This window comes from Lasioglossum baleicum, unplaced genomic scaffold (genome assembly GCF_051020765.1).
Source record: "Lasioglossum baleicum unplaced genomic scaffold, iyLasBale1 scaffold1894, whole genome shotgun sequence".
In the NCBI taxonomy this organism is placed as follows: domain Eukaryota; kingdom Metazoa; phylum Arthropoda; class Insecta; order Hymenoptera; family Halictidae; genus Lasioglossum; species Lasioglossum baleicum.
The window spans coordinates 1-24,786 of NW_027470953.1; the positions used below are offsets into that span (position 1 = coordinate 1).

The window sequence follows — 24,786 nt, forward strand, 5'->3', positions numbered from 1 at the left end:
GCTATATTTTTGTAGATATAAACAAGAGTTTTACCAATAAATTATAATACAAAATAATTTCAGAGTAATGTAATTAACGCTATACTTCCCATTTTTTATTATAACAATCAATTGTAACACATCAAAAATTCAATCTATTATATTATAAATTTAGTCTTTATATCACTTTGTTCTATTCCATACAACTTTAAGGTTAAATTGCCGGAAGACAAAAAATACAATTTTTTAACTACATCTTTTCAATCCTAATCTTTTACAGAAAGAAAATGTTACAATCTGTATTTTGATATCACCATTCCTTTGGAAAATACAATCGAAAATCTCTGTAAATTATTGTGAATTACGTGAAAGATTTCCATATTTTACAAGAGCACAATAAACTGATTTCTATCTTTCACGATGGCGGCAAATTTTGAGCAAACAGAATTAACGATAAGAATTTGTTCTTCCTGCAATTTTTAAAATATTTAAAATTTGCAGGATGATAAGAACAAAAGGATATATTCGATGATAAGAACAAAAAGTCCACTGATATATAATTTTGACTAAAATTCGATAATATATATCTCTTATCCGGGGATAACCCGAAACACTCAGCAAGGGTTACCAACTAGCCACAAATTTGATACAATTAAATCCAAAATTTTTTTTTTATAGACGAAGATTTTGAAATTTGATTTAAGTTCATACCCTACGTTCTTTTAGCCCGGTTCCTAACGAATTAAACATTTCGCAAAAAACAGACCACGATGTTTTACAGAAACAGTGGCAATTACAAATCACGCAGTATTTCGTTGATAAAAGTCAAACACAATCCGATCAATAAATGGAAGCGAACTTTATTTTATCAAGTAGAATCCACTCAGTCAGCGAACACCCGCAGCGACGCATTATGTTTCGGTAATCAGAATTTCTACGTAGCACAATTTCTTACTTTTCGTCTCTAAGTTGAACTATCACATTGTTTAACTCATTTAATACATTGTAAGTATGTAAAATCAATGAAAATAATTTTTTATCGTTTCCAAAAATGTTCTCATTTGTACAAAAGGTTCTACTATTTTCTCATATACAAATATTTATTGTCCTGATTAAGCTAAAAACTGTGTGTTTAATTAAAAATATTTAATTAAGATTGAGGAAGAAAATTTCTGAGTACAAATATTTCAAGGAATATGTACATAGCCCTAACATAATTTTAGAGGGAAATGGCATCAATAGAAGAAAGCTGGAAAGAAGCAACTGATGGTTTGGATAGTGGTGTCTGTGATACATGGTTCATAAAACTACAAGAGGCTTATTCAGAAGAAAAACGTACTTATCATAATTTAGATTCTGTTCATAATAAATTAAACTGTTATTATGAAATTAAGGATAATTTAAAGAATCCTCAAGCTGTGCTTCTTGCCTTATTCTTTCAGAAGTAAGTAATAACATAAAATGAGATAAAGAAACAGTACAAAATAAATTTTAATTGTGTTATAGCTTTGCATATGATCCCAAAGCTTTAGATGGCGAAAACAAGAGTTTGGATCATTTCAATGCATTTGCAGATGAAGCAGAAATTCCAGCTGTAACTATTATTTTATTGTATCAAATTATTATTCTCATAAGAAGATAAATTTTTTATACTGTTTTTTATAAATATAGGACTCGCAATTAAGGGAAGAAACTTGTGAACTTTTAAAAGTAGCTGCAACACATAGTACTGATGCACATAAAATTGGTGGTGCCTTTGGTGGTGAAGATGCTCATTACTTTTTAGATTTAGATATGGCTATGCTAGGCTCTTCTCCAGAAAGTTATGCAGAATATAGGGAAAAAATACGCGGTGAATACAATTTTCTTAGTGAGCCAATGTACACTGCATTGCGTTTAAAGGTAATAATAATATTAGCTACATTGTACATAAATATGTCTTTACCTACTGTGTATTATTCCTTAACTATTTTTTATACAAATTAGGTATTGCAGAATTTTGTGCAAATTCCAAATATTTTTGCCACAAAGGAATTTCGAGACAAATATGAAGAACAAGCACGACAAAATATTCAAAGTGAAGTTGAATTGTTATCTTAAAATAATTAATGAATTTTATGCATGGAAAGACGTATCTTTGTGAAGTTTTTGTTACCAGATATGTTTATTAATTAATTGATTCAAGAAAAAAATAAGGTTTCAATTGACACAAAATTCTTTCACTGTGTCAGTAGATTTTGATCTCTATATAGAGTAAAGTAGCACAAACCTATATTTTGTGTATTAGTATTTAAAGTGATGTGTCTCAGATGACATCATACAAAAGTGTAATATATTATTAAGTAAGAAGTACATTCATGTCCTATATTTAGCACCAAAACTCTATCATTTATTCTGTTTTATTTAGCAACAATCCTTATATTGGAATCTAATCTTTTTATAATTAAAGCAAATTATAAAATTCTTATCTTTAATGCTAAGTCTCAGGCATGAATGTATATCTTCACGTATTTGTATTATATTATGAGTATGTTCAAATGCTTTAATATTTATTTATCTTGTTTATGTTTCCCTCTATAACATATCTTCATTTTGAAAACAAAAACACTAAGATTTATTTGGCAATATTCTCTATATCTAATAATATCTAACTAAATTTTGTAAACGTTAAAATATATATTTATTTTAATCGTTGTTTGCTATTAAAATTACATGTGTACAACATTTGCAACTGATAGTGAGACATTTGTATGTATTTAGAAAACAAAAAAAATTTAATTACTGTTATATTGAACTATATAGGAATTAAATCCATAATTATGAAATTGACATAGTGTAAAATGAAGCCAAAAAATTGTCAATCTATAATAATACACTTTGTTTTATTCGACTGATGAAATTTATGTAAATCATTAAATATGTTATGACAAGACAAAAAGATTCATGAATATTTATGTATCATTTAATATTTTGTGCCTATAGGTAACATAACATTAAACTTTAATTGCCCAATTAAACATAACAATTGTATAATCTACTATTATTAAGTACAATGTTGTTAGAAACTACACTTTACTCTTTTGTCTTTGATTCAACCATTATACCATGTGAAACAAAATGGGCAATTATTGGCAAAGTTATTAAATGTCACAATAAATAAATTTTTGAAATTGTAGATCGGTTATTTAACCATATTGGCTAATTTTATTTAATTTCATAACATATATAAGATATAATATTTATTTTAATATGTCTGACTAACCTTGGTGCATCACCGGTTCTTAATATTTCGAATTATACTTCATCCTAAAGCAACCCGTAGAAAATTATTGTTTAATTCACATCACACGTGTAATCACAATTAATATTTATATAAAGAAGCTACATTTTACACGAAATAACGCTATTAATATAATTTATCTTACTCGAATCACGCAGAACGAAAGGATGTTAAAAGACGCGGTTTCTTAACTGCGCATAAGCGCGTGGATTTCGATAATTCAAATCAGTTCGATATATCGCATAAATCGATATTGATTCGACATGCATACTAACTGTCTATTATTGAGGGTATTTCAAACCCTTATTATTAAGGCTATAAAAATCAAAGTAAATATCCATAGATAGTTTTAAAACTTTACTAAATATATTTTTAAATAAATATTCTATGTAAATAATAATAACCGAATATCATAATCGATATGGGAGAGATATATCTTCCTATTTCGTAATGTTCATCGCACACCTTTATTGATTCTGTTGTAGGACAAAATTGATCAATCAACATTGTTTAGCTTGGTTTCTAAGTAACTATTCTAGATTGTTTTGTATAGGTGTCGGTGGTTCAAGTACTTCTAAGAAAAATTATTTAATTGTTGACGTATATCGTTATCAGATACAATATCTTGGGTGTAGCTATATTTCTGATTGTACATTTTATTTAATATATTACTCTGTTTTAATTAGACATGGACAATCAACAAGTTAGTGAAAATGAACGCGAGGTAAGGAACATTGTAATTTTATTACAGTCTTTTACGTTATCTGAATAAATTGTTGTGTAATTAAATATTTTTAGAATTTCTATATGATTAATTTTTTTAATATTACGATAGGATAGAGAAATTGCGCAGATTTTTTATTATTTAATAATATTTTTCCATTGAATTTCTTTTAATTTTTAATATCTTTGAATTAAAAGTAATACAATTTGTTCGTATCGGATACTAATGAACTAAAGCCGGCTATTGATATTTTATTAAATGATATTTGTATACCTTCATCAATTTCTAATTACATCTTCCTAATTACATTTATGCATTTATATATACAGAAAGGATAAAATTAGCTCCTGTCGTAGGATGTAAAGTTACTGGCTTAATAAATTTTTAGAACACTTTACCAAATCGATAACACTTCTGTTCGCTTCGATTATTTTATTTTTACAGTTAAAGTATCAGAACACTTATCGTTTGACCGCCTATAATCCATTTAAAGTAGATCCAGTGGATAAGATTGTAAAGATGACGATGATTACTAAATTAGATGATATTTCTTATGATGCTGTGGAGTGCTTGAAAGTTTGTGAGTCAGTGGCTACTGCTATCAGAGAAAAGATTAAGAACTTAAACTTTGATAGGTAACTGTTTCCTTTTATATTTAATACGATTATCCTAAGCCGTTATTTTATTTAATCATATTAATTTTAGGTATAAAATTGTGGTCCAGTGTAACTATCATTGAGAAAGCAAATCAGTCTATTCAATCGACAATGGGATTTCATTTGGGATGCGGAAAAAGACAATTATTCGACGTTTTCATACGAAGCTCGAACATTTCACGCATATTGCTGTGTATTCGGACTTTATTACGAATAAATTTATCCTATTACCTCTTTATAAATTCTTTGTTCTTATTTCACAATTCAATTATGCCCAATATAATGTTATGCCAAATTTAGTCGATGATTTGCAGATTTCGATCAGATCACACGTTTACCTGTGCTACCGACGTCAATGGAGACAAGATTTCCGAGGATGATAGCGGATATATCAGGAACATGTAATAGTAATAATAATCAACACGTGATTTAAACAATGATACTGATTTAAAAACATATTCGATTATCTTTCCTGATTATTTTTCACGTGAAACTTATTTCCATAATTTCTTTTCGCAAGAGATTTATCTCTCCTTTTCGTTCGTTACGTTCGTTTATTCTTCGATACATTTGTTCCTTCATTGCTATGGGCAGTGAAACTACTGATTTTTATTCATCTCGTTATTATTACACCTCTGAAATTGTGTTCTTGTTATGCAGAGATTACATTCATTGTTATATCTTGATACACACGTTCGATTTTAACTTCACGTTTGTATCGCGTGCTGCTTATCAGGAACTCTAAGATACGTACTAAAAAACTTAAGATTTTTCAGTCGATAATACTTATAGCATGTAACAAAGTCTTCGTATTGCAATTCCTAGTCAATTATATAAAACGCCTTAGTATATATTCACTAATGTGGAAAATTTTATTTGAAACAAATACATTTGATTTTTAAATCCTAATCGCGTTAAAGAAAGGAACGTTATTTTATTACTCGATCGATGAAGAAGAAATACAATCGTACTCGATATGCCAAGTACACCCAAGTTATAAACAATTTTTTATACGTCTAAAGTACATAATAAATTATTCATTACTCTACTCCAATCGGTTTACCCTAATCGATATTGTTACTGGCACAAGTGTAATTTTACACTTCGATACGCACCGAAATAAATCATTGTTCCGAGTAAATAAATCATACTTCCAACGAATAGGAAGTCTGGAGATCAGTTCTATAGAATAGCAATCTAACAAGCCGATCTTGCTAGACTCCACGAAGAACCGGTTATCGAAAATGTTTCGACCTTCTGCTTCTTTATGCAAGCGATTTTTTTGTACCATTCATACACCACCATACATTTTTTCTATACGCTAGATATTACCAATTCTAACGTACGTTCGAAAATATTTAATCGCATCTTCCGAAGTTTTGAAGCCTGAGGCTACTGATACGACGTAGGCTTGCCAGTACCTTCCTATAAAAGCGGAGAACGCACAGTTAGTAGTATTTCTATCGCTCAATCGCCGAACGTGAGTAACAGTGCTCAAAGAATCGTCGATACGATCACTCGTGTATTCCGTTCCGTGACATGGAATTGCATATTTCGTAGATTCTATTACAAAGTAATTTTATCGAATTTTACTTTAGATTATAAATTAGATATTATAGATTAGATCATATTCGCTTTCTCATTGTTACCGATCAGGACTGTGTGTCTCTGTTGAATATCCATCGCGTATCTGTCATTTTATTCCTGGTCGCGAAAGGAAAAGAAGCATTCAGAGAAGAAATGTCGAGCGTGAAGATTATTACGATATTTAGTGCTGTTATTTGTTGTTTGTCGAATCAGCTAGCCTTTAGCTATGTTATACCCGATTATTGTTACTCCGACGACAATTCACCGTATCTGTACGCTGGCACGAAGACGGGTTACGAGATCGAACACGGTTTAATTAAAGAAACCACTGTACCGAGTAAGCGAGATATCGACAGCTTCTAACTATTTACAGAATAATTCGTTATCACGTATCGTAAATATCGCAATATACGAAGCATTTGATATTTCATTCTGTCTCTCGTTCGTAGACTGCACGGCAGTGCAAATTTGGATGCTAGTCAGACATGGGACTCGTTTCCCTGGGAAAGAGGAATACGGGACATGCAACGGAAGTTGCCGAAATTTCAGCGTAAGATTATCAAGAATCACGAAGACGGAAGTGAGTATTACTTTCGAAAAATTTCTTTATCGATAGCGACCATATCGCGACGATAAATTTCTCAACGATCTTCTGTATTTATTGCTAGACGGTAGCCTGTGCAAGAAAGACTTAGACAGGTTAAAGACATGGAAATTGAATCCAGATCTTTCGGTGGAAAAGAAGAAGTATTTAGCGAAGCAAGGCGAAGAAGAGTTATTATCGCTCGGCGAACGGTTTAATAATTATTTTCCAGAAATTTTTCAAACTTCTCCGGCTGACGTTTCGAGGATAAAGTACAAAGTAAGTTTCCGAGGTGTAATTTCCTCCATTTTCGATAACCACTCGCTCGTTTCGCTTTGATCCTGTACACAGTTCAAATCAACGGATCTCCAACGAACAATAGCTAGTATGGAAAATTTCATTATCGGTCTCCTTGGTCGTGACAACACGTCTTACGATGCCGAAGTGATACCAGATGCTGAGAACACTTTATTGAAGGTTGGTAAAAGAATTAACCGTTATTATTATAGTCGGCTATTAAGGCAATTCTCGATTCTGACTCGAAGTATATACCTTATTCTCAGTTGTATAAAATATGCAAGCGATGGAGGGATCAAATGGATAATTCATCGAGCAGCGCTGAAGTTAAAGAGTTAATAAGTGGCCCTCTATTCAGTCAAATAGTTGGCAACGTTAGTCAGCGACTCGGCTTTCCAAATAGTCTTTCATTCGGTATAAAACGTTTTCCGATAAGTCTCGAAAATAAGTTTATTTCTCGCTGATTCGACAAAGGTCTCTGAATTAATCAATTTGATTTAGACGATGTTCTAATTATGTACACCTCGTGCGTCTTCGAGAATGCTTGGAACGTGAACGAAAGGTCTCCCTGGTGTGCAGCCTTTATGAAAAATGAACTTAAACTGTTCGAATACGAGTCAGATCTCTATTATTACTATCACTCTAGTTACGGCCAAGAAATGAGCAACGCTGTCGGATGTCCACCTTTGAAGGACATGTTTACCCGGTTCGCGTAAGTGTTTAATGCGCCAACGATGACTAATCGATGGGAATGTAATTAATACCGCGTCACTTTTCGATCCTGACACTCTAGAAAATTGGAGAACGGATCATCGAGCGACGAGCCGCGAGGTGTTTTCTATTTTTCCCATAGTACAGCGCTGCAATTATTTTTTACATCGATGGGAATTGCGAAGGACGCGATACCTTTGACAGCTTCGAACTTTGACAGCATGGGAAACAGGAAATGGAGCACCTCTCACCTCGTGCCCTTCGCTGCTAATCTCGCGGCCGTTTTTTACGAGTACGTGCGCAATCACCTTGGCCTTCGTTTCAGTTATTCAGATCGGTTTGCTCGTTTCTCATTCCGACGTTGATTTCAGGTGCGATTCCTCGCATAAGGTGAGGTTCTATTTAAACGAGAGGCCTTTGGATTACGAAGGCTGCGAAATGGGCGTGTGCGATTGGGAATATTTAAAGGAGAAGATCGGACCGGTCGCGTTTAATTGCAATACCGATTTTTGTTCCGAATGACACCGCGTGCAAGGTAGAACCGTTGTTTCCAGTAATCGCGTTAATGGCTGAACGTTACGTAAACGAAAACAATGAAATAATGTTATGGCAGGAGCGATTCTGCTGAAGTGATTACGGAGCATATCGGATGTGCTTTTGTCAAGAATCGTGTGGAAGAAATTACAGTCCGACAACCAGTACGGAGATGTTCGAAGCAACGAAGCTAAACGACCTTATATTACTGTCACACAAGCTGGCGTGATAAGCGATACGTTCATACGTTATGACGCCTTCGAATTTCAGCCACGTTTCCTTCGTACCATCGTTCGAACCTTTTCGTAATATTTTTCACTTCGAATTAATCGCGTATCGACATTTAATCGCGCTTTATTATTCCATTCCATTTTTTTTACTCGCCATTTAGAATTCGCTAACGCAATCATCAGCAGGTATAAATACTATTTATCCACCGCATAAAATCGGTGTATTAAGATTAATGTATCCGTATTTCAATATGGATTTTACACATATTGCCCGACTTCGTTTAATAAATTACCAGCTACTCGTTCCCACGCTGTTTTATAATTCAACGTGGGCAGTTTAACGAAGTTTCGAACGTATATATATTATTCCGCACAATGCAATTATCTTTCCAGTTCCACAGTCTATTATACGGTTTTAACAGAGTACAAAATGTATGGACTGCACAGATACGAGGCAACGGAGCTTGACGACCTTATGTCAGTGGCACCTGAACTACCGTGACCAATGCTAGTCATAGTAAGGACGCGCGTTCGAACGAATATCGCTGCGTGTCGATTCACAGTGCGAAATTTCTCCTTGAAAACCTGAAATATTTCCAGAAAATCGATCGAAAATTCCGAAACACTCGACTGTTATCCGGAGCCTTAAGAAAATCCTCGGAGAAATAAAAATCTCCGATAATACGAGCGAATGGTCTTTTAAACTTGGCGTAACTTCGATATAAAATTCGAGACGCGTAAGATGTTCCAAGCGCGATTTGAAAATATAATAAAAGGTTTAAAAATCGCGATTATTTCCAGGCGTACGTTCGAGCTGTTGGAAAGTATAGAAGGAAAGAATATTACTCGCCTAACAGGGGCGTTTTAACGCAACTTAGGGGGTTCTTGTTTCCTTGGTTTCTTATCGATCGCGCGTGTTCGAAGTGACGAACCTTTACGATTTTATAGAACGCACGAAACTCCAGGTTGGGCCAGCGCGGGATCAAAGGCTACACAAACCGTAATACGCTATTCGCGGGGTCTATCGGCGAAACTATACGACTTTTACACAGTATGCGCTAGGAGCAACGAAGCTCGACGACCTTACGGCAGTGCCACACGAGCCGCCGCCTCGAAAGGTGCTCGCGATCGGCATACAAACAACCAGTACGCGCATTCGACGCTCTTGTCACAGTTGACTTACATTCGAAGCGGAGATACAGTGTGCCAGTGGTTCATGAACGAATCTCTCGACTCGCGAGAGACTTCATCCAATTCCGAAGAGCGATCTAGCCGGGCCGCGTTTCCGGAAGCAGAGGATCGGTTGGAAATATGATATTTTCGCCGCGTTAACGAAGGAAAATCGGCACGGGATTATACTTCGTTCGCCTGCGCGCGGTTTCACTTCGAGGAACGTAATGAGAAGGCAACGGTCGTAGGTTTCACCGAAAGATCGATTGTGCCGGAGTGTTAAGGAAACATCGACAGGATCTCGTTCGCTGGTGATCGAACGAAGAGGGCAAGGCACTCGGACGATCGGGGAAAAGTGAAGAATATCATTGCCGCTCGCACTCTCTCTTTCCAGGCTTCTCTGAGAAAACACCTCTGCTCGAGTTAATGCGCCTAAACAGGGCGTAAAATTTAAACGCCCGTCTTTGAGGAATTCCGGTAATTTTCCAACGAAATTGAAATTCTTTACCATTCGCGTACGCTGTCGTTAATTGAAGAATTCTTTGGCAATGAATTTCCGTGTGAGAGCTGAATTTAATTGCCCGCCCTGACATTTTTATCCTCGAAGCTGCTGCTTTGTGTTCCCTTTGTTACAATTTCTACGCTAGTTTGTCAAATTAGTAATTTTGAATTGCAATTACTCACGTTCGTCGCAGCACGCTCCTATTCGTGACGTTGTAACACAGCGGTAATTAGGCGAGATGAGGAATAGATTATTCGTTAGATTTTGCGATAGGACAGTGACTCGAGGAAATAAAATGTATGTAAGGCAGGTCGCGAAAACGGCGCAGACGATGCGCCGCGACGAAATTCATTTCATTCAACTTTCGATGGAATGGCGCTTACGCATCTAAGAGGAATTTCATTTGAATAAATAGGCCTGTCTGTGAATGATTAAATACTGGAACAGTAGTAGTCGAGAGATCATTAGGCGTGACGTTGTCGTCCCACTTTTGTCCCCAATTATCGTCCGCTGATTACCGTTCACCGTTGTTTATCGCATGAAAGCGGTCCGTTTTATTCTTCTCTTGCCATGATTCACGTTACAGTTAGGCAAAGAGTTACAATCGATAAACTGAATCAGCATCGGAGGTCAATGCACGTCGGCGTATAGGACGCGTTTTATTTGCCTCGTACGGCACATCTGCCGTTGTGAAATTTTAATTCTAGTCGAATTACCCCGACGCGAGATATTTCGTTTCGAAATCGAAATTACCAGACGAAACGGTCGTCCAAGAGAATGTAACGTCGCGGTGGTTTTCCGGAAGAATCAGATCGGTACCAGGCTTACACGACACTTGCCACTCGCGGACACAAGACATTAACAATAAGTAGGCCAAGTAGACTTATTAGACTGAAAGAAGGCTTTGCTAATCGAGCCACTACCAATTACGTTATCGTGAACCTTACTTACTCCTGAATTGCTCTTTTAACAGCATCCCGCCTTCATAGGTTCTTAATGATTTTTTTTATAAATTTTATTCCATTTATTGCAGTTTCACGCAACGGTGGTTTAGAAATTTGCCACGTCTTCGGAATAATACAGTAAGTATCCGGTACGTTAAAGTACTAATGCACTTTTGATTCGCTAATAATATTTATCTAATAAACATAATAATTTCGAAATCAAAAAATTCGTACAATTTCCTACGGATAGGAATACGTATTATTTCCTTGAAATTGTCGGAATAAGGGATATTTATTATCGTATACGTTCTTATTTATAAATGTACAGGGTCTTAATTACCGTTTATTGAGCATTGAGACGCGCGAAGTGGTTTTTTAACGAAAATCGGTATTAGGAGGAATTAACATCTGCGAGTGTGAATTTCGAAGATGCACCTCGATAAGTACGGAACGAACGTCACGCTTCGAATTTGGACGCAAGAATAATATTAGTACAGCGGAGACTAGAGCTTTAGCAGAACCTGTTTCTTACTCGCGAATTATGCAATAAAGCCGCTTGTACGCGTAATGCGTGAGCACATCTTAACTTTCACATTCACGTGCACGTTTTACGTCTATCCTTAACCTTGGTGCACGAATATCTATTCCACGTAAGTAACGCGTCTTCCTTCGCATTAAATAATCCTAAATCCCAGTGTGCAAAATGAAATTCGTCGCCCTGGACTTCGGGCAACGTTCGATTAAACGAACGGGACACGTAGTTGAACGTTTCAGGGAACGTGAGGGAACTTGTAAAAAACTCATACTGCGAGCAAAACGAGCATAAACGGCGGCGTCTGTCTAAGATAGCGAGAAAGGACTGAAATTACCAGTGATGCGGTAAAAAAGTTTACGGCACTGATACCTCTAATTAGCTGAACCGAGGAAAATTTATATTACCTTGGAGATACCTGGAAATCGCGATGGAAATAAAACGGAAGAGATTTAATGATATATCTTCCTTGAAATGGTAGATTTTCTCGAAATAACTATCGACTTTTTTTCAAATACGAACGTCCAATATATCTCTCCAATTTGTTCCAATTCAGACGCTTTACCCGGGACGCGTATCTATAGCCCGTTGAACGTTGAAATTCGTTGACAACCGCGAGCGTGGATTTAACGATTATATAAGGCTTGGGAACTCGAGGATAATTCCGTACTTAGATTTTTTTACTTAACCGTGAAAGAGGAAAGAGAAGCGAATAAATATCCAGTTACGTAAAGTCTGTTCTATGCGCGGTTGATTGTAATTCGTGAAGCCGGTAGTAAAGCGACATGTGACATCAGCACAGGAAAATGTAGGTTTACCGCTTGCTGTGCTTTATTGAAACAAAGCGCTTTATGAATTCCGAGAGTTATGGAGCGAGTGAAAAATTAAGTTTCCATGGCTGATCTGCGAGGATGAAATTAAGATACAGAATGGGGGAATTAATCGCCGTAGGAAATTGTTTCAAACGCGTTGCTTTCCCCTTTGCAGATATATACAGGCAGCCGAGACTTCCGAAATGATCGTGCCGGTGGTATTCTCGATTTTCTTAATCGGTCACGTTTGCGCGCGTGACGTTGACTTCTGTTTCGCCGACGAAGATGATCCGTATCTGTACATGGCCACTAAGACTGCCTACCATTTTGTTCACACTGGTAAAACGCGGTTCCAGGACGTGCTCAGTGAGTACGGTGTAATTTCGCGAAATCGATCGGTATCCGATGAAGCGTCCAGTGGGAAATTACTCAATTACTCTCGATCATTTCGCAGACTGTCGTGCGGAGCAGGTTTGGATGTTCGCTACGCACGGTACGCGATGCCCGTCAGAACCGGAGATCATGGAAATGCTGAGACTGACGGACCTGCAGGATCAGATAGTCAACAACCACGAATCACGGAACAGTGAGTGCGACGTATTTTTAGACGCAGAAACGGACACGATCGAGTTAAGATAGGACGAACGCGAGGTGAAAAAAATGGCCGGGAGTACAGGTTAAAATATTGACATCGCTTACGTGTGCCCGAGTTTCATTATTCATTGGGAAAGTTCCGAGAAAATGGTGTTCCCGATAAAGCCGGGTAAACTAGTTAGAAGCTAATTCAGGTCATTGACACTTTTTCGTATCGATCTTCGCTGCGAGTCGTTTTACATGTTGATCAATAGTCACATTTCCAGCAGTTAACCCTAGATTTATCGGGTTCACGCAGAAACGCGTCTGCTCGAAGTGGAACGCCGGCTAATCCACGGTCGTCGGTCTTTCGAAAAGCCCGGGACTCGCTTTCTAAATCAGCGGATCGTCCTTCCTGCGTGCAATGCCGCGCCTCCTTTCACGATTTTCCTCTTTTTTTCCCCCTGCAGACGGCCGTATGTGCAACAGGGACCTAGAGAACTTGAAAAGATGGAAGCCGAACGATTATCTCGTGATCGAAAGAGCGGAAATTTTGACACCGCAAGGTGTGGAAGATATGAGGTTGCTCGCCAGACGATTGCAAAGCAATTTCCTTCAGCTGCTGCAACCCAAAGACGAGAACATAACTGCGAAGAACTATATGGTGCGTATTCTTCTTTTCCTCGTTATCGATATCCGCCGAAGGATACGGCAGAGGAATAGAAAGTTTTCCATTTAACGGAAGAAAATTAATTCCAGTTCAAGACAACCGATACACGTGACATGGAATCGTTCATGGAGGGGCTGTTTGGGAATAGACAGGCCGTGGATGCCGAGGAAGTGCCCGTAAACGACACTTTGCTCACGGTCAGCGAGTCCAGTCCTCCATTTTCTTTTCTTTTTCTTTCCCATCGAGAAATTACGAGCTAATTCTCATCGGTGATATTTAACAGATGTACAAGTCCTGCAACGTCTGGGATAACGAGCACAGCAATATCTCTGTCGAGGAGGTGACAAGGTTCGAGGAAGGCCCAGAATTCCGGGATCTGTTGCAGAATGTCAGTCGACGGCTCGGATTTTTGTACGACATCTCGAAAGGTCGGTTCTCGAACGGACCGATTTTCTCCTTTCCCCTTCGATTTGTCCAACATTTTCTTTTCCAGAATCCATCCTGACGATGTACGACATGTGCCGTTACGAAAAGGCCTGGACAGTGACGCAACTTTCTCCTTGGTGTGCCGTTTTCAGCAAGGAAGAGCTTCGTGTACTCGAGTATCGCGAAGATCTCTACTATTATTACAAAGCCGGATATGGACGTGAAATCAATGCTCAGCTAGGATGTACGCTTTTGCAAGACATGATGAATCACTTTTGGTAATATTCCTTCGCACCTTTTCTTCCCTCGAATTTCTCGCATTGTCGGCATCTGCGTTTCGTAACATCTCTACGAATGGTCATTTCAAATATTTCAGGAAAGTGGAACAGGACAGAGACTCGAACGAGCCTAGAGGCGTGTTTTACTTCAGCGATATCATAAGTCTGCAGAATCTCTTGACCACGCTGAACATTAACAAAGACCAAACGCATTTGACTGCTTATAATTACAAGGATATGGCGAAACGTCAGTGGCGAACATCCTTCATATCACCGTTCGCCGCCAATATCGTTGCTGTGTTTTACAAGTGAGCAGCTCGTCTTTTACCCTATTACTCGAGGTTCGCAACCTGTAACGGGCACTTAAATCCATTAAGCACTGATGGTAATAATTACCGCGGTAGAACCAAGACAAATAGCTCGCTACGTTCTATCGTGAACGATAATTTCGTCAAGAGTAACCACGCGTCCTTTGGTAACCGTGTAACAACCGATTTTGAAGCTTCCCTAAGCGAGTCACTTTTTCGCAACCCGCTCGGAAATGGCCGCATGGAATTCCCTGTCGCGCGTACCGACAGTTTGTAATTTCATCAACCGCAAAGCGCGGTTAATAAAAGCCACTGAAAGCTGTCCCGGGGTTGTTGGTAAAACCATAACCGCGTTAAGCGAAGTACGCTCGGTCTCGAAACGTTTCTATATTTATTCGCAGATGCGACAGCAGCAGCCAGCCAAACAAAGTGATGTTTTATTTGGCCGAGAAGCTGGTCCTGCTGGACGGATGCGACGTCGGCCTATGCGATTGGGAATACTTCAAGCAAAAGTACAATCCGGTTCTCAAGCAGTGCAATCTGAACGCCTGTTGGAACGGAAACGGAGCCGCCACTTACGCGGCCAATGTCGTCCTCGTTCTCCTTTCATGCTTCTCTCTAGTCCTGGCCAGGAAATAAGAAATCGACGGGACGCTGCGTGCATTGTCCATGCTCGTAATTGTAGGAACGATGCATAATATGTTCAACGTAACACGTATCAAAGTTAACTTTTATTCTGGCTATTAAATAAGATAATTCCGAAACACCGGACATTGCAATCCGCGAACATTTCGCTGTGCTTTCAGATCGCCAAACGTGTATAATTAATACTCGTATTCCTATACTACAGCTGTATACGTAATTTAACACGCATTTAATGTTCTTTACCGTCATCCTCATTTGTTTATACGTCACGCAATGTGTACCCGAATAAGTGGAGTATTATTTATATTGTCTTTCTTCCTAATGATGTCCGTCCGACTCGTGATGATTACGCGAAAGGTATATACTCGTATCGTGCACAATCACTATCGCATCGTTGCTTGGTATTCTCTTTCCGGATGTTCCTGCTAATCGAAATTTCGCGACTTTCTCTATTCGCTTCACGCTAGAACTACCGGTCTGTATACCTAAATACCGAAAAATAATGCGATACAATGAAAGTAAAAGATCATACGTAATCGTGACTCTATTTTAATAATATATCGATGTGAGATTTATCAAGAAAAAAAAAAACAGCTGAAGATTTTCGACAACCGCGAAGATAAAAATGTTCGAAACGAGTCATTTCGACTCTCGTCGTAGTTCTAGTGTTAAAGAACGTAAAGATTCGAATGGTAAAATGGCCTCTTCTCGTGCGTTTTCTCCGTTTACTTGTAATGGAAAATCATTATCGATTAACTTACGATGAAATAAACGACTAATGTATTACTCGAGTGAATAGTAAGGATTCATTTCTAACCTTCCGTTCCGCTGTTCCGATAATCGACGAAAGGTAGAGAAACAACCAAACCACCACGATCGTCGCGAAGTTACTCCGAATACGGTTATGTATTATTAAACTATCTAGTCCGACGATTTAGCAAATTTCTTCGCCGTCCTTCCAGCCTTCTTCGCTCGCGGCCTTGAATTAATTTCCTATAATTGGAAGCAAACAGTTTCAAGATACAGGGGTGTTAATCAGCATAATTTGTCGGCGCTATTGAGCTGTTTTACGGAGTACAATTGCGGTTAATAAAAGATTACGATTAATAAAATTATCATAATTGCGGAGGGTAATACATTCTCAAGGATGATTTATACGTTTCTAGGCTATGGTCAATAAAATTTGCATCGAGCTTGCGAATTACCAATAAATGGGAACCATTGTCAAAGTTAACTGAATATTCCGCCTGCGCACTACCTGCAGATCAAATTTATTATCGAAAGGAATTCTTCGATCCTATTGAAATGATGCCCATTCCAGTACGATTAAAACTTCTTTGTCGAGAAGCATTCGCTATTTGCACGCGTTCCTTTTCAATCTCCACAAATTAAACGAGATCTTCGTATTTTCCATACGAAATACCTTCACGCGTTTATGGTAAGTGTCTCAAATGAATTCAGGGAAACGAAGAAACACGGAAAAGGCAATTAACGGAAACGATCAAATTATCATTGCTCGTACGTTTCACGGTTGAAAATTAAAACAGCGTTATTAGCACGCGTTCTATTGACGGTGTCAACTATGGAATACACCAGCGAAATTCTATCAAAGTTGTAATAAATTGTAAAGGAGAAGGGACGCGTGGAAGTAACGTCTCGCGTGAGATTACTAATTAAAACTTTCCTCGCATTTTGACACGTACATTAATCGACTAATTTATCGTGAAAAGTATCTCTAATTCCATTAATGCTAAAAGCATTTGACGAGGAACGCATAAAAGTATATCAGATCGATATACTTTTATTCCTAGTGCGAATATGGAAATTATTGCTGCACTCAAGATAAATTAAATTTTTTACATTAAGAACTGAAAGAGAAACACGCGCCGTGTTTAGTCGGTTGCATCTGTCCTGTGTTTGAGCTTCGCAACTCATCTCCGTTCAATTTCCACGAACGGAAGAATCCTGCAACGAAGGTTACATATTGTCCTTGAAGTTCCTTAATCGTAAGTACGAGATTGTTCTATTGTTCGGAGGACAATCGTATTCAACGCTTTCATCTTTTCAGAACTCGATCTCGAATATCAGCATGATCGCGAGATTACTGCCGATATATCTGTTAACGCTTCAGCAGATAAATCGTTCTAACTATTTGCCGATCATCGATCGAGCCATCGAAGACGTCCTTCGAGAAGTCAAGCTTTCGAACGTGCAGCTTATGGTTCACGGTTGTTTGGCAAGCAATTTCGAAATAGTGGAAAGCATCTATAAAACGGTGGTCCGAGTCGTACCGGCGAGTTACGTTTCCCTGAACGACTCGATCCTCGAGGAATTGCCATCCTTCGCCGTGTCCCGGGCAACGCTGATCTTGTACTTCTACATCGCGAAAGGTCCGCCGGATCTGCGACAAAGGGAAGACATCGTGCGAGCGATCGCGTCCAACGACAGCCGTCCGAAGGTTTTGTTGATAACGATGCTGGAGGAAGAGAACAGCGATTTCGAGGCGCTTTTTAACCGAGCCTGGGACGCTCGCTTCATCGACGTGACGATCTTAGAGATGTCGAAACTCGACGGACGCGAAGTTGCCATGAAGATTCATCGGCACAATCCGTTCACGAACGCGTACGACCAGCAGCCTTACGTTCCCGGTATAGAGTGGTTTCCAAATAAATTGAGGAATCTTCACGGTTATCCGCTTATGGTGGCCAAGATGAAGCGCCCGGACTTCATTTGGCTGCCGAAGAATTCGACGACGAAGGAACCCGACGTTGAAATCGCGAAAGCGCTTGCCAGCACCATGAATTTCACCTTCGTCCTACAGCACGTGGACAAGAATGTGTTCGAGCAGGTAAAGATCAGAGAAATCGACATCGTAGTCACGGCAATATCACTGTTCGTGGTGGGTAAATTGGAAAAGATCGATTACAGTTTGCCACTGGACTTTGAGCTGTGGTGTCCGGTGGTGCCGATTACGTACAGGTACAACAGCATGAAGTATCGAGCTCTCATTGGCATAGTGATCAATTGCATCGTTGTCCTGGTATTCTGGGGTATATCGAGACTTTTAAAATTCGACTCGCACTCGTGGCAGCCGCTGAGGATCTTTGCCCTGCTGATTTCCTCCACGATATCGCTGAAGCTACGAGGGACCAAGGAGAGATTCGTGTTTTTCAACGTGATGATGGCATCTTCGATGTTCTCCACTGCTCTCTACTCGGATCTGACCACCGTCAGCATGAGGAACAGGATCCAGACGGATTACAAGAGTTACAAGGAGTTGGACGAGTCCGGACTCATGCCTGCCGTCTACGATGTGCTGATGAACGTCACGTTTCTCGGCGACGACGAATCGTTTCTCTCGCTGAAGAGGAAGGCGATCTCGATCGGCAGGATAGGCGATTGTTTGGTGTACTTGCTGCGACACAGGAACATTACCTGTTTCGTTCCGTCGAATGCAGCGAACATAGCCATTAACGAGGAAGCACGACGAGGCTCTGTTGCAATGAAAATTTGCAAGGAACTCTGCTACGCGAAGCCACCGGTCGCGTACTTCATGAGCAAACACACGCCGTACAGGGATCGGATAGTGGAGATCATAATGCGTCTGCATATCGCGGGTATCTGGAGGAAATGGCACCTCGACTACATCGGGAAGTCCTCGATGAAGCGACCTCGCGACGTGAAGGTCAACAGTTTGTACAATTCCTCGGTCACGTGGAATCTGCTTTTCATCCTCGGCGGTGGCTTCTCCGTGTCGCTTCTCATCTTCCTTGGAGAAATCTTGATCCATGGAATAAACGGGAATGGGAAGAAAGCGAGGCGTTTTTGAAGAAAGCAAAAGATTGTTGGATGTACCGTAGCTGATGTAACGTAAATTCGGAGTCGCGTGATCACGATTGTTCTCAACGGGAATGGGTGATCGAATTTTTCATCGAGCTCGTCGGTTTTCCCGTGCCGTTCGTTTCGCACTTGTTGAACGCGAGCCTTTGCTTAGAAATATTTAAACAATCTAATATTAGGACGAAGTTAATGATCCTGTACTTCAGCTGTGTCTTGAAATGCCAACTTATTTTCAGCATGTTTGACCGCATTGCGTTGCCGTAAGATCCGTCTATGAAACCGAGGTGTACCCCAGCGAATGAAACACCCGATATTGATAATCCACTAGCGATTATCTCGTTCAATTAATCGCACCGGTCTATCCGTTCGATAAAGCCGAACGAAATAGCGAAGCGTTCAAAAATCGATACCTATATTAATTCCTGTTACCAACCAATCCCGACACCGGAATATCGAAAGATGTCAGCCGTAAATCCATCGATGCGGATATTTTCAATTAGCCGTGATAAAATATCACGCACGCCTAGAATCTCCGCTTTCTCCGCGTATATCTAAGTAACTCGAGAATGTAAGAGAGACTCGCTTGGTCCTCTGGTTGCAATGAATAAAGAATGAGAAAAGGCAAAAAGGTAATTAACGAACGGTATCCGGGGCGTATACTTTTTCTCCCGAAGAGGCAAAAACGCGGCAATTTCCGAATGATGCGCGCGATAAACAAGCTGTCGTGCGAGTTCCATGCAAATTACGGTTCTCGATCCTGCGAAGTCTCAGACGCAGCTACTTAAAGAGAGAGAGAGAGAGAGAGAGAGAGAGAGAGAGAGAGAGAGAGAGAGAGAGAGAGAGGGAACGCAATTTTAGCCTGGGACGATAAATTTCGTGGTTCCACGGAAGCCAAATAAATGCCTACGAAAACGCAGTCCGGGCGTACCGTGGTCGTAGGGTATGGTCCCCTTTTTTCTCTCCTTCGGGCCTTCTCTGTCGCATATCTTCCCTTCTATCCCTTCGCTCGTCGCTTTTTCCCCCCGTTCCATTTCCTGCCGCTACCCCCACTGGGAGTTCCGTCTCCCGCTGCGAGGCCACGCAGCAAGTAGTCAGTGTACGATCAGTGTCGGACCGACCGGCAACGTGTGTACGCGGTGGAGCTACGGCTTACCCTCACGGTTTATTTCGAACTTCGTTCGAGTTGCACGAGGTGAAAAGAGAGAGCGCGAGAGAGATTGCGTGTGTGAAAGAGAGAAAGAGCGAGAGAAAAGTAGAACGATATAACTCGGTGCCATCGAATGGAATTCTGCTCGTTCCTAGATCTAACGACACTGCTACGCGTAGAGGATTGAGGTGAGCGGGCATGATCAACGATGGATCGTAACACGGACACGTGTTGACGACACACTCCTGTTGAATCGCCACCCACGCTTTCTGTTCACGCTTATTGTCTTCCTCCCCGCTTTCTCCCACACCCGTAGCCGCCGGTTTCCACGCCGCGGCGACACGCCGCGACGCTTGCGGCCGCTTTGACTTTATTTTTGATGTTGCCCACCTCGAACCACGATCCCGGCTGAACGCGCGGCGAAATTCGTGCGATCCGAGTTCACGTGCTAGCCTCAGCGACGTCGCTGCTTTTCCATCCACGAGTTCCCGTGCAACGAGACCACCAACGCCAACGTCGTTGCTAAGTGACGAAGAGAAACGGGAACGTCGCTGTCGCCTCGACCCGAGTCCCGCCGGTGTAAAAAATTATGTAACCACGTAGGAAGAGAAGGCAGGAGGATAAGCAGCGTCTCAGTAAGTCGTGCGAGATGATTCCTTCGTCAACGAAGAAGGGACGCTTGTTGCATGCGGTAATCTCGTTAAAATTCTAACCTCCAGTTTCCCGCCCCGAACCCGCGAGATCTCGGCTGTTTAAAATGTCGCGAGTCTAGCCTCTCGCCGTTCCATCACGGGGATTAACACCGCGATGATCCTCGGCTCGGGCCCAGTGGCTTTTTGTTCTATTTACAACCAGCTTTCGCGGCGCGATCCTCAAAATTCCGCGGAAATTTACGAGCGGCGAGCTCTCTCCGCTCGTAGAGCTCGGCGATGTCTCTCGGTCACCTGCGTTCATCGTCTGTGTAAACGAGGATCGACGCGTGCCGCCGAAGTTTCCGATCAGTTTCGAAATATTATTCGGAAATTCGTTATACCACCTCGGCACGTGAACGTTTTTCCGCGAAGCTCGTACACGGGGTCGTTTCACTCGCGATAATTATCCCCTTCCCCGGTCATCACATGACGAACAACAGTTTCGCATGTCACGACTCGCTTTCGCAACTTGTAAATTGACCGCAGGGTGGTTCGGCCTGGAAATTTCACGGCAACGCAACTACGGGCTCGATATTCCACTTCCTCGTGTTTCTACCCTCCGGCTGAATTTCCCCTATGCATTTCGCGTATTCCAGTCCCGATCTATACACCGTGCCCCGGCAGCGGGAACTTTTCCTCGGGCTATTGAAATTCGAAAGTGTAAATTTAACTCCGGCAGTCGCCGTGTCTCCATTTTATTTATTCCTTTACGAATCGCCACCGTGGATTCTTCCGATCCTCCCCCGGGGCCCCGACCGATTGTTTATCGCCGGTAATTTTGGAACGGACTATACTCGTTTCTAGAGCTCCGTTCTCTCACGTGTCGGAGATACCATCGTAGACGCGTAATAGCAGTTTAGCAAAGTTTTTTCTTTTTTTCTCGTCGATCCTTCCGACTGAATAGACTATAAGATAAACACGAGCGCTCGGATCATCGGGAGGCATATTTAATGCTGTTTTCGCCGTACATTAGTAAAAAGATGAAGCAGCAATCATGGTATATAACGTAGAACCACCGTGTGCAGTGGTCGAGATCGATAATAATCGTCGTGAAGCGGCATTGACACGCTTTTGTCCGTCTCGCTCAGCCAGGACTCGCATGAATTTCTAGAACAGATAAAATGCCATCGAGATGCGAAATATACCGGCATCGATCACTTCCCGGAAAGCTTTACGATCCTCTTTGAACTTTTCATCCTGCCCTATAGCCGATTAAATTCCATGTTGGCGTAGCGAAATCTTTGCAATGTGCCCTCTTCCGTTCGCCCTTTCGCAATTAAGGAAACGCTTAGTTGCGTGCCCCCCCGGATGTAAGTAGAAACGTTGAATAATCCTAGGAGTGGAAGTTGAAGATTGTTGCAAATTAGCAGAAAAGGATTACGTTAATGGACGTTACGTTTTCCCTATTTTCCTTTTCACCCTATCGAGAACGTGGAAATGATAACGTCTTGAAAATTTATCTCGCTCTTCCTGTAACGTAATACACGCACTCGAAAATCGGGAGAACTCTCCTTGAGAAACAGATTATAATAATTTCTCCCGGTATCGCGGGAAGGTAGATTATTTTCTTTCTTCTCAGCTTTTCGCTGAGCCGAAAATTATCGAAAGTTCGATAATTTGGATCTGATGTGTGTTTCGTTACTCGGCGATCCTACCATGCTTATATTAAAAAACCTGTCGTCGAATTATTCCGCTTTCTTTATCATCCATTGTCTGGCTCGTAAAGGTATGCTTCGCCGCGAAATCGGGTAAAAAGTTCAGCATCTCCCGTAGAACTCGCTCATAAGCAACCACAGTGACGTGATCTTACTTATACCGAGGATTTGCACACACCCCCGAATCTCTTTTATTCCTCATTTCACGTTCATGCGGGAAAATAAGTGCTGGCCAGAGACTATAAATCTGTTATTACACCTTTTATGTGCAGGCATCCTAGTGCATTTTATGTCTCGAGGTTGAAAACAGAAGCTTCCCTCTCTGTCTCGTACAGATCTTGCTCCTTCGTTGAATTACTTTGAAAATACCTCGACCGACCTTGCGAAAACAACAACGCGAAGAATTAATCTATGAAATTAATAAAAAAATAAATTACTGCGAAGTGACTCGGCTTTAGCTTAGACTGCGACCTCGTGCAGTTGATGAAGGCTATTCGATGCTCGTAAGGACTACCTCTTACTACGAAAATTTCGCTGACAATATCTGGCTAAAGCAACGAGAAAAATCGATGAAAAATAGCGTATAACATTCTCGAGAATCAAATTCGTCGAGCGATCGAGAACACGAACACGAGAATACCCGGTCTAAACTGACACCTCGAGCTCGAGGCCCGAGGAACGCTGGCTTTCGATTGGTTTTGATTCAAGGGAAATACCGTGCTCATTATACGCGACCGGACCGATACATCATATGCATATAGAGGACCGCGAATATTGGCGTCGGTTCAATCAGATCAATTATTGCTTCTGTACTTGCAATATTCGGCGACATGGCGTAACGCTTTATTTGGTTCGGAGACAGACACTTCGGGCTGATTTCAGAGCCCGTCGTCATTACCATCCGTCACCAGTGCCGTCGAACGACACATTTTATCATCTTTATGATTCATTTGTTTAGAAATATTTTTCTCATCGGCTCGTAACGAATTTTGGCACGCGATATGTCCCTTTGAGCGTGTCGGTCCGTGCGCGTGAATTTCACGCGTTTTACCCGTTTGATCTTCACGCGTGTTCTAAATTATTCATTTACGACTATTGTAAATTATACGGAAACCCGCTCGTTACTCTTGACATTTTACTCGGCTCGATAATTCGATGGAAAGTTTTCACGATCGGATCGAATGCTGGGTCAGCAACGACGCAACGGCTTTCCGAATTATTCGAACATGGCGTAGCGGTCAGTTTTATTATTCCACTGTAACGTACACCTGACGTTACAATACCTCGAGCGATGTCCTTCCACTCGAATTTGCCCGTATGTTTGTGTCCTTCGCCGTAACGATTTTCCTCCGTACCCCGAATACTGTATAATTATTCTCCCCAATTTCTCTCAATTTATATGCGAATACCGGTAAATTCGAGCAAAGGATTTCTTCAAAAAGCAGACAAGCTACCGGAATAATTATCCTGAGCGAATATTTCGAGTGGATTGACCTAAACTAGAAAAATGGCGCGGAGAATCTCTCTCGGTCTCTCGGGGAACGATAAATAAAAAAAGAAATAGCAGGTTTACGCACCGTAGAACCGTAGAACCGGGAAATTTTGCTAAAAATACGCCAAGTTAATCAGAAGTTGGTTGCGTAACAAATATTTATTTCTTTCTGTCCCATATTATGAGCCATTACATAACGATTTCAAAGCGTGAGACAGAAGAAGGTCCGCATGACAAAGTAGCGAAAGATCGCATTAAGCACGCCACCAGATGACCCCCTCGGCGTGTTTAATTTCTGCTTAACGTCGTTAGCTTTGTTCCCTTTACGTTCGCCGTTACCCTGTTCGTATCCGTTAGCCCGTCATCTTAAAACGTCATCCGAGCCGCGAACAGAGGAACACGGAACACGATACTTCCCTCGCGAATTTTCCTACCCGGTTCGTTCACCGTTGCCCGAGACGTTTCCCTAAGACTTTGTTACGCGAGAAATTCGAGGAAAAATGGGCCCGCTCGTTCTCG

At 40.6% G+C, this 24,786-nt stretch overlaps 4 protein-coding genes across 4 annotated transcripts; all 4 read left to right on the plus strand.

The window, feature by feature from the left end:
- The first annotated feature begins 749 nt into the window (after nucleotides 1-749).
- Nucleotides 750-2,079, plus strand: LOC143221088 (uncharacterized). The gene is given in 6 exon segments (XM_076446618.1): nucleotides 750-860; nucleotides 862-900; nucleotides 1,203-1,423; nucleotides 1,486-1,573; nucleotides 1,651-1,881; nucleotides 1,966-2,079. Coding segments are annotated over 6 exon segments (804 nt in total).
- A 1,868-nt stretch (nucleotides 2,080-3,947) lies between these two features.
- LOC143221086 (multiple inositol polyphosphate phosphatase 1-like) lies at nucleotides 3,948-8,339 on the plus strand. Its single transcript, XM_076446615.1, is given in 15 exon segments — nucleotides 3,948-3,983; nucleotides 4,428-4,618; nucleotides 4,954-5,040; nucleotides 5,300-5,354; nucleotides 6,049-6,119; nucleotides 6,200-6,212; nucleotides 6,440-6,563; nucleotides 6,676-6,735; nucleotides 6,738-6,806; nucleotides 6,895-7,088; nucleotides 7,161-7,286; nucleotides 7,373-7,520; nucleotides 7,608-7,818; nucleotides 7,900-8,109; nucleotides 8,189-8,339. Coding segments are annotated over 15 exon segments (1,746 nt in total).
- Nucleotides 8,340-12,744: 4,405 nt separating this feature from the next.
- On the plus strand, nucleotides 12,745-15,435 carry LOC143221087 (multiple inositol polyphosphate phosphatase 1-like). The gene is made up of 8 exons (XM_076446617.1): nucleotides 12,745-12,907; nucleotides 12,996-13,127; nucleotides 13,585-13,778; nucleotides 13,874-13,981; nucleotides 14,068-14,212; nucleotides 14,278-14,488; nucleotides 14,587-14,796; nucleotides 15,198-15,435. The coding sequence occupies exons 1-8, from the start codon at nucleotides 12,745-12,747 to the stop codon at nucleotides 15,433-15,435; spliced, it is 1,401 nt and encodes a 466-aa protein (XP_076302732.1).
- A 1,314-nt stretch (nucleotides 15,436-16,749) lies between these two features.
- Nucleotides 16,750-19,270, plus strand: LOC143221089 (uncharacterized). The gene is made up of 2 exons (XM_076446619.1): nucleotides 16,750-16,761; nucleotides 17,510-19,270. Exons 1-2 carry the CDS (start codon nucleotides 16,750-16,752, stop codon nucleotides 19,268-19,270), a joined length of 1,773 nt encoding a protein of 590 aa, XP_076302734.1.
- The last annotated feature ends 5,516 nt before the right edge of the window (nucleotides 19,271-24,786 follow it).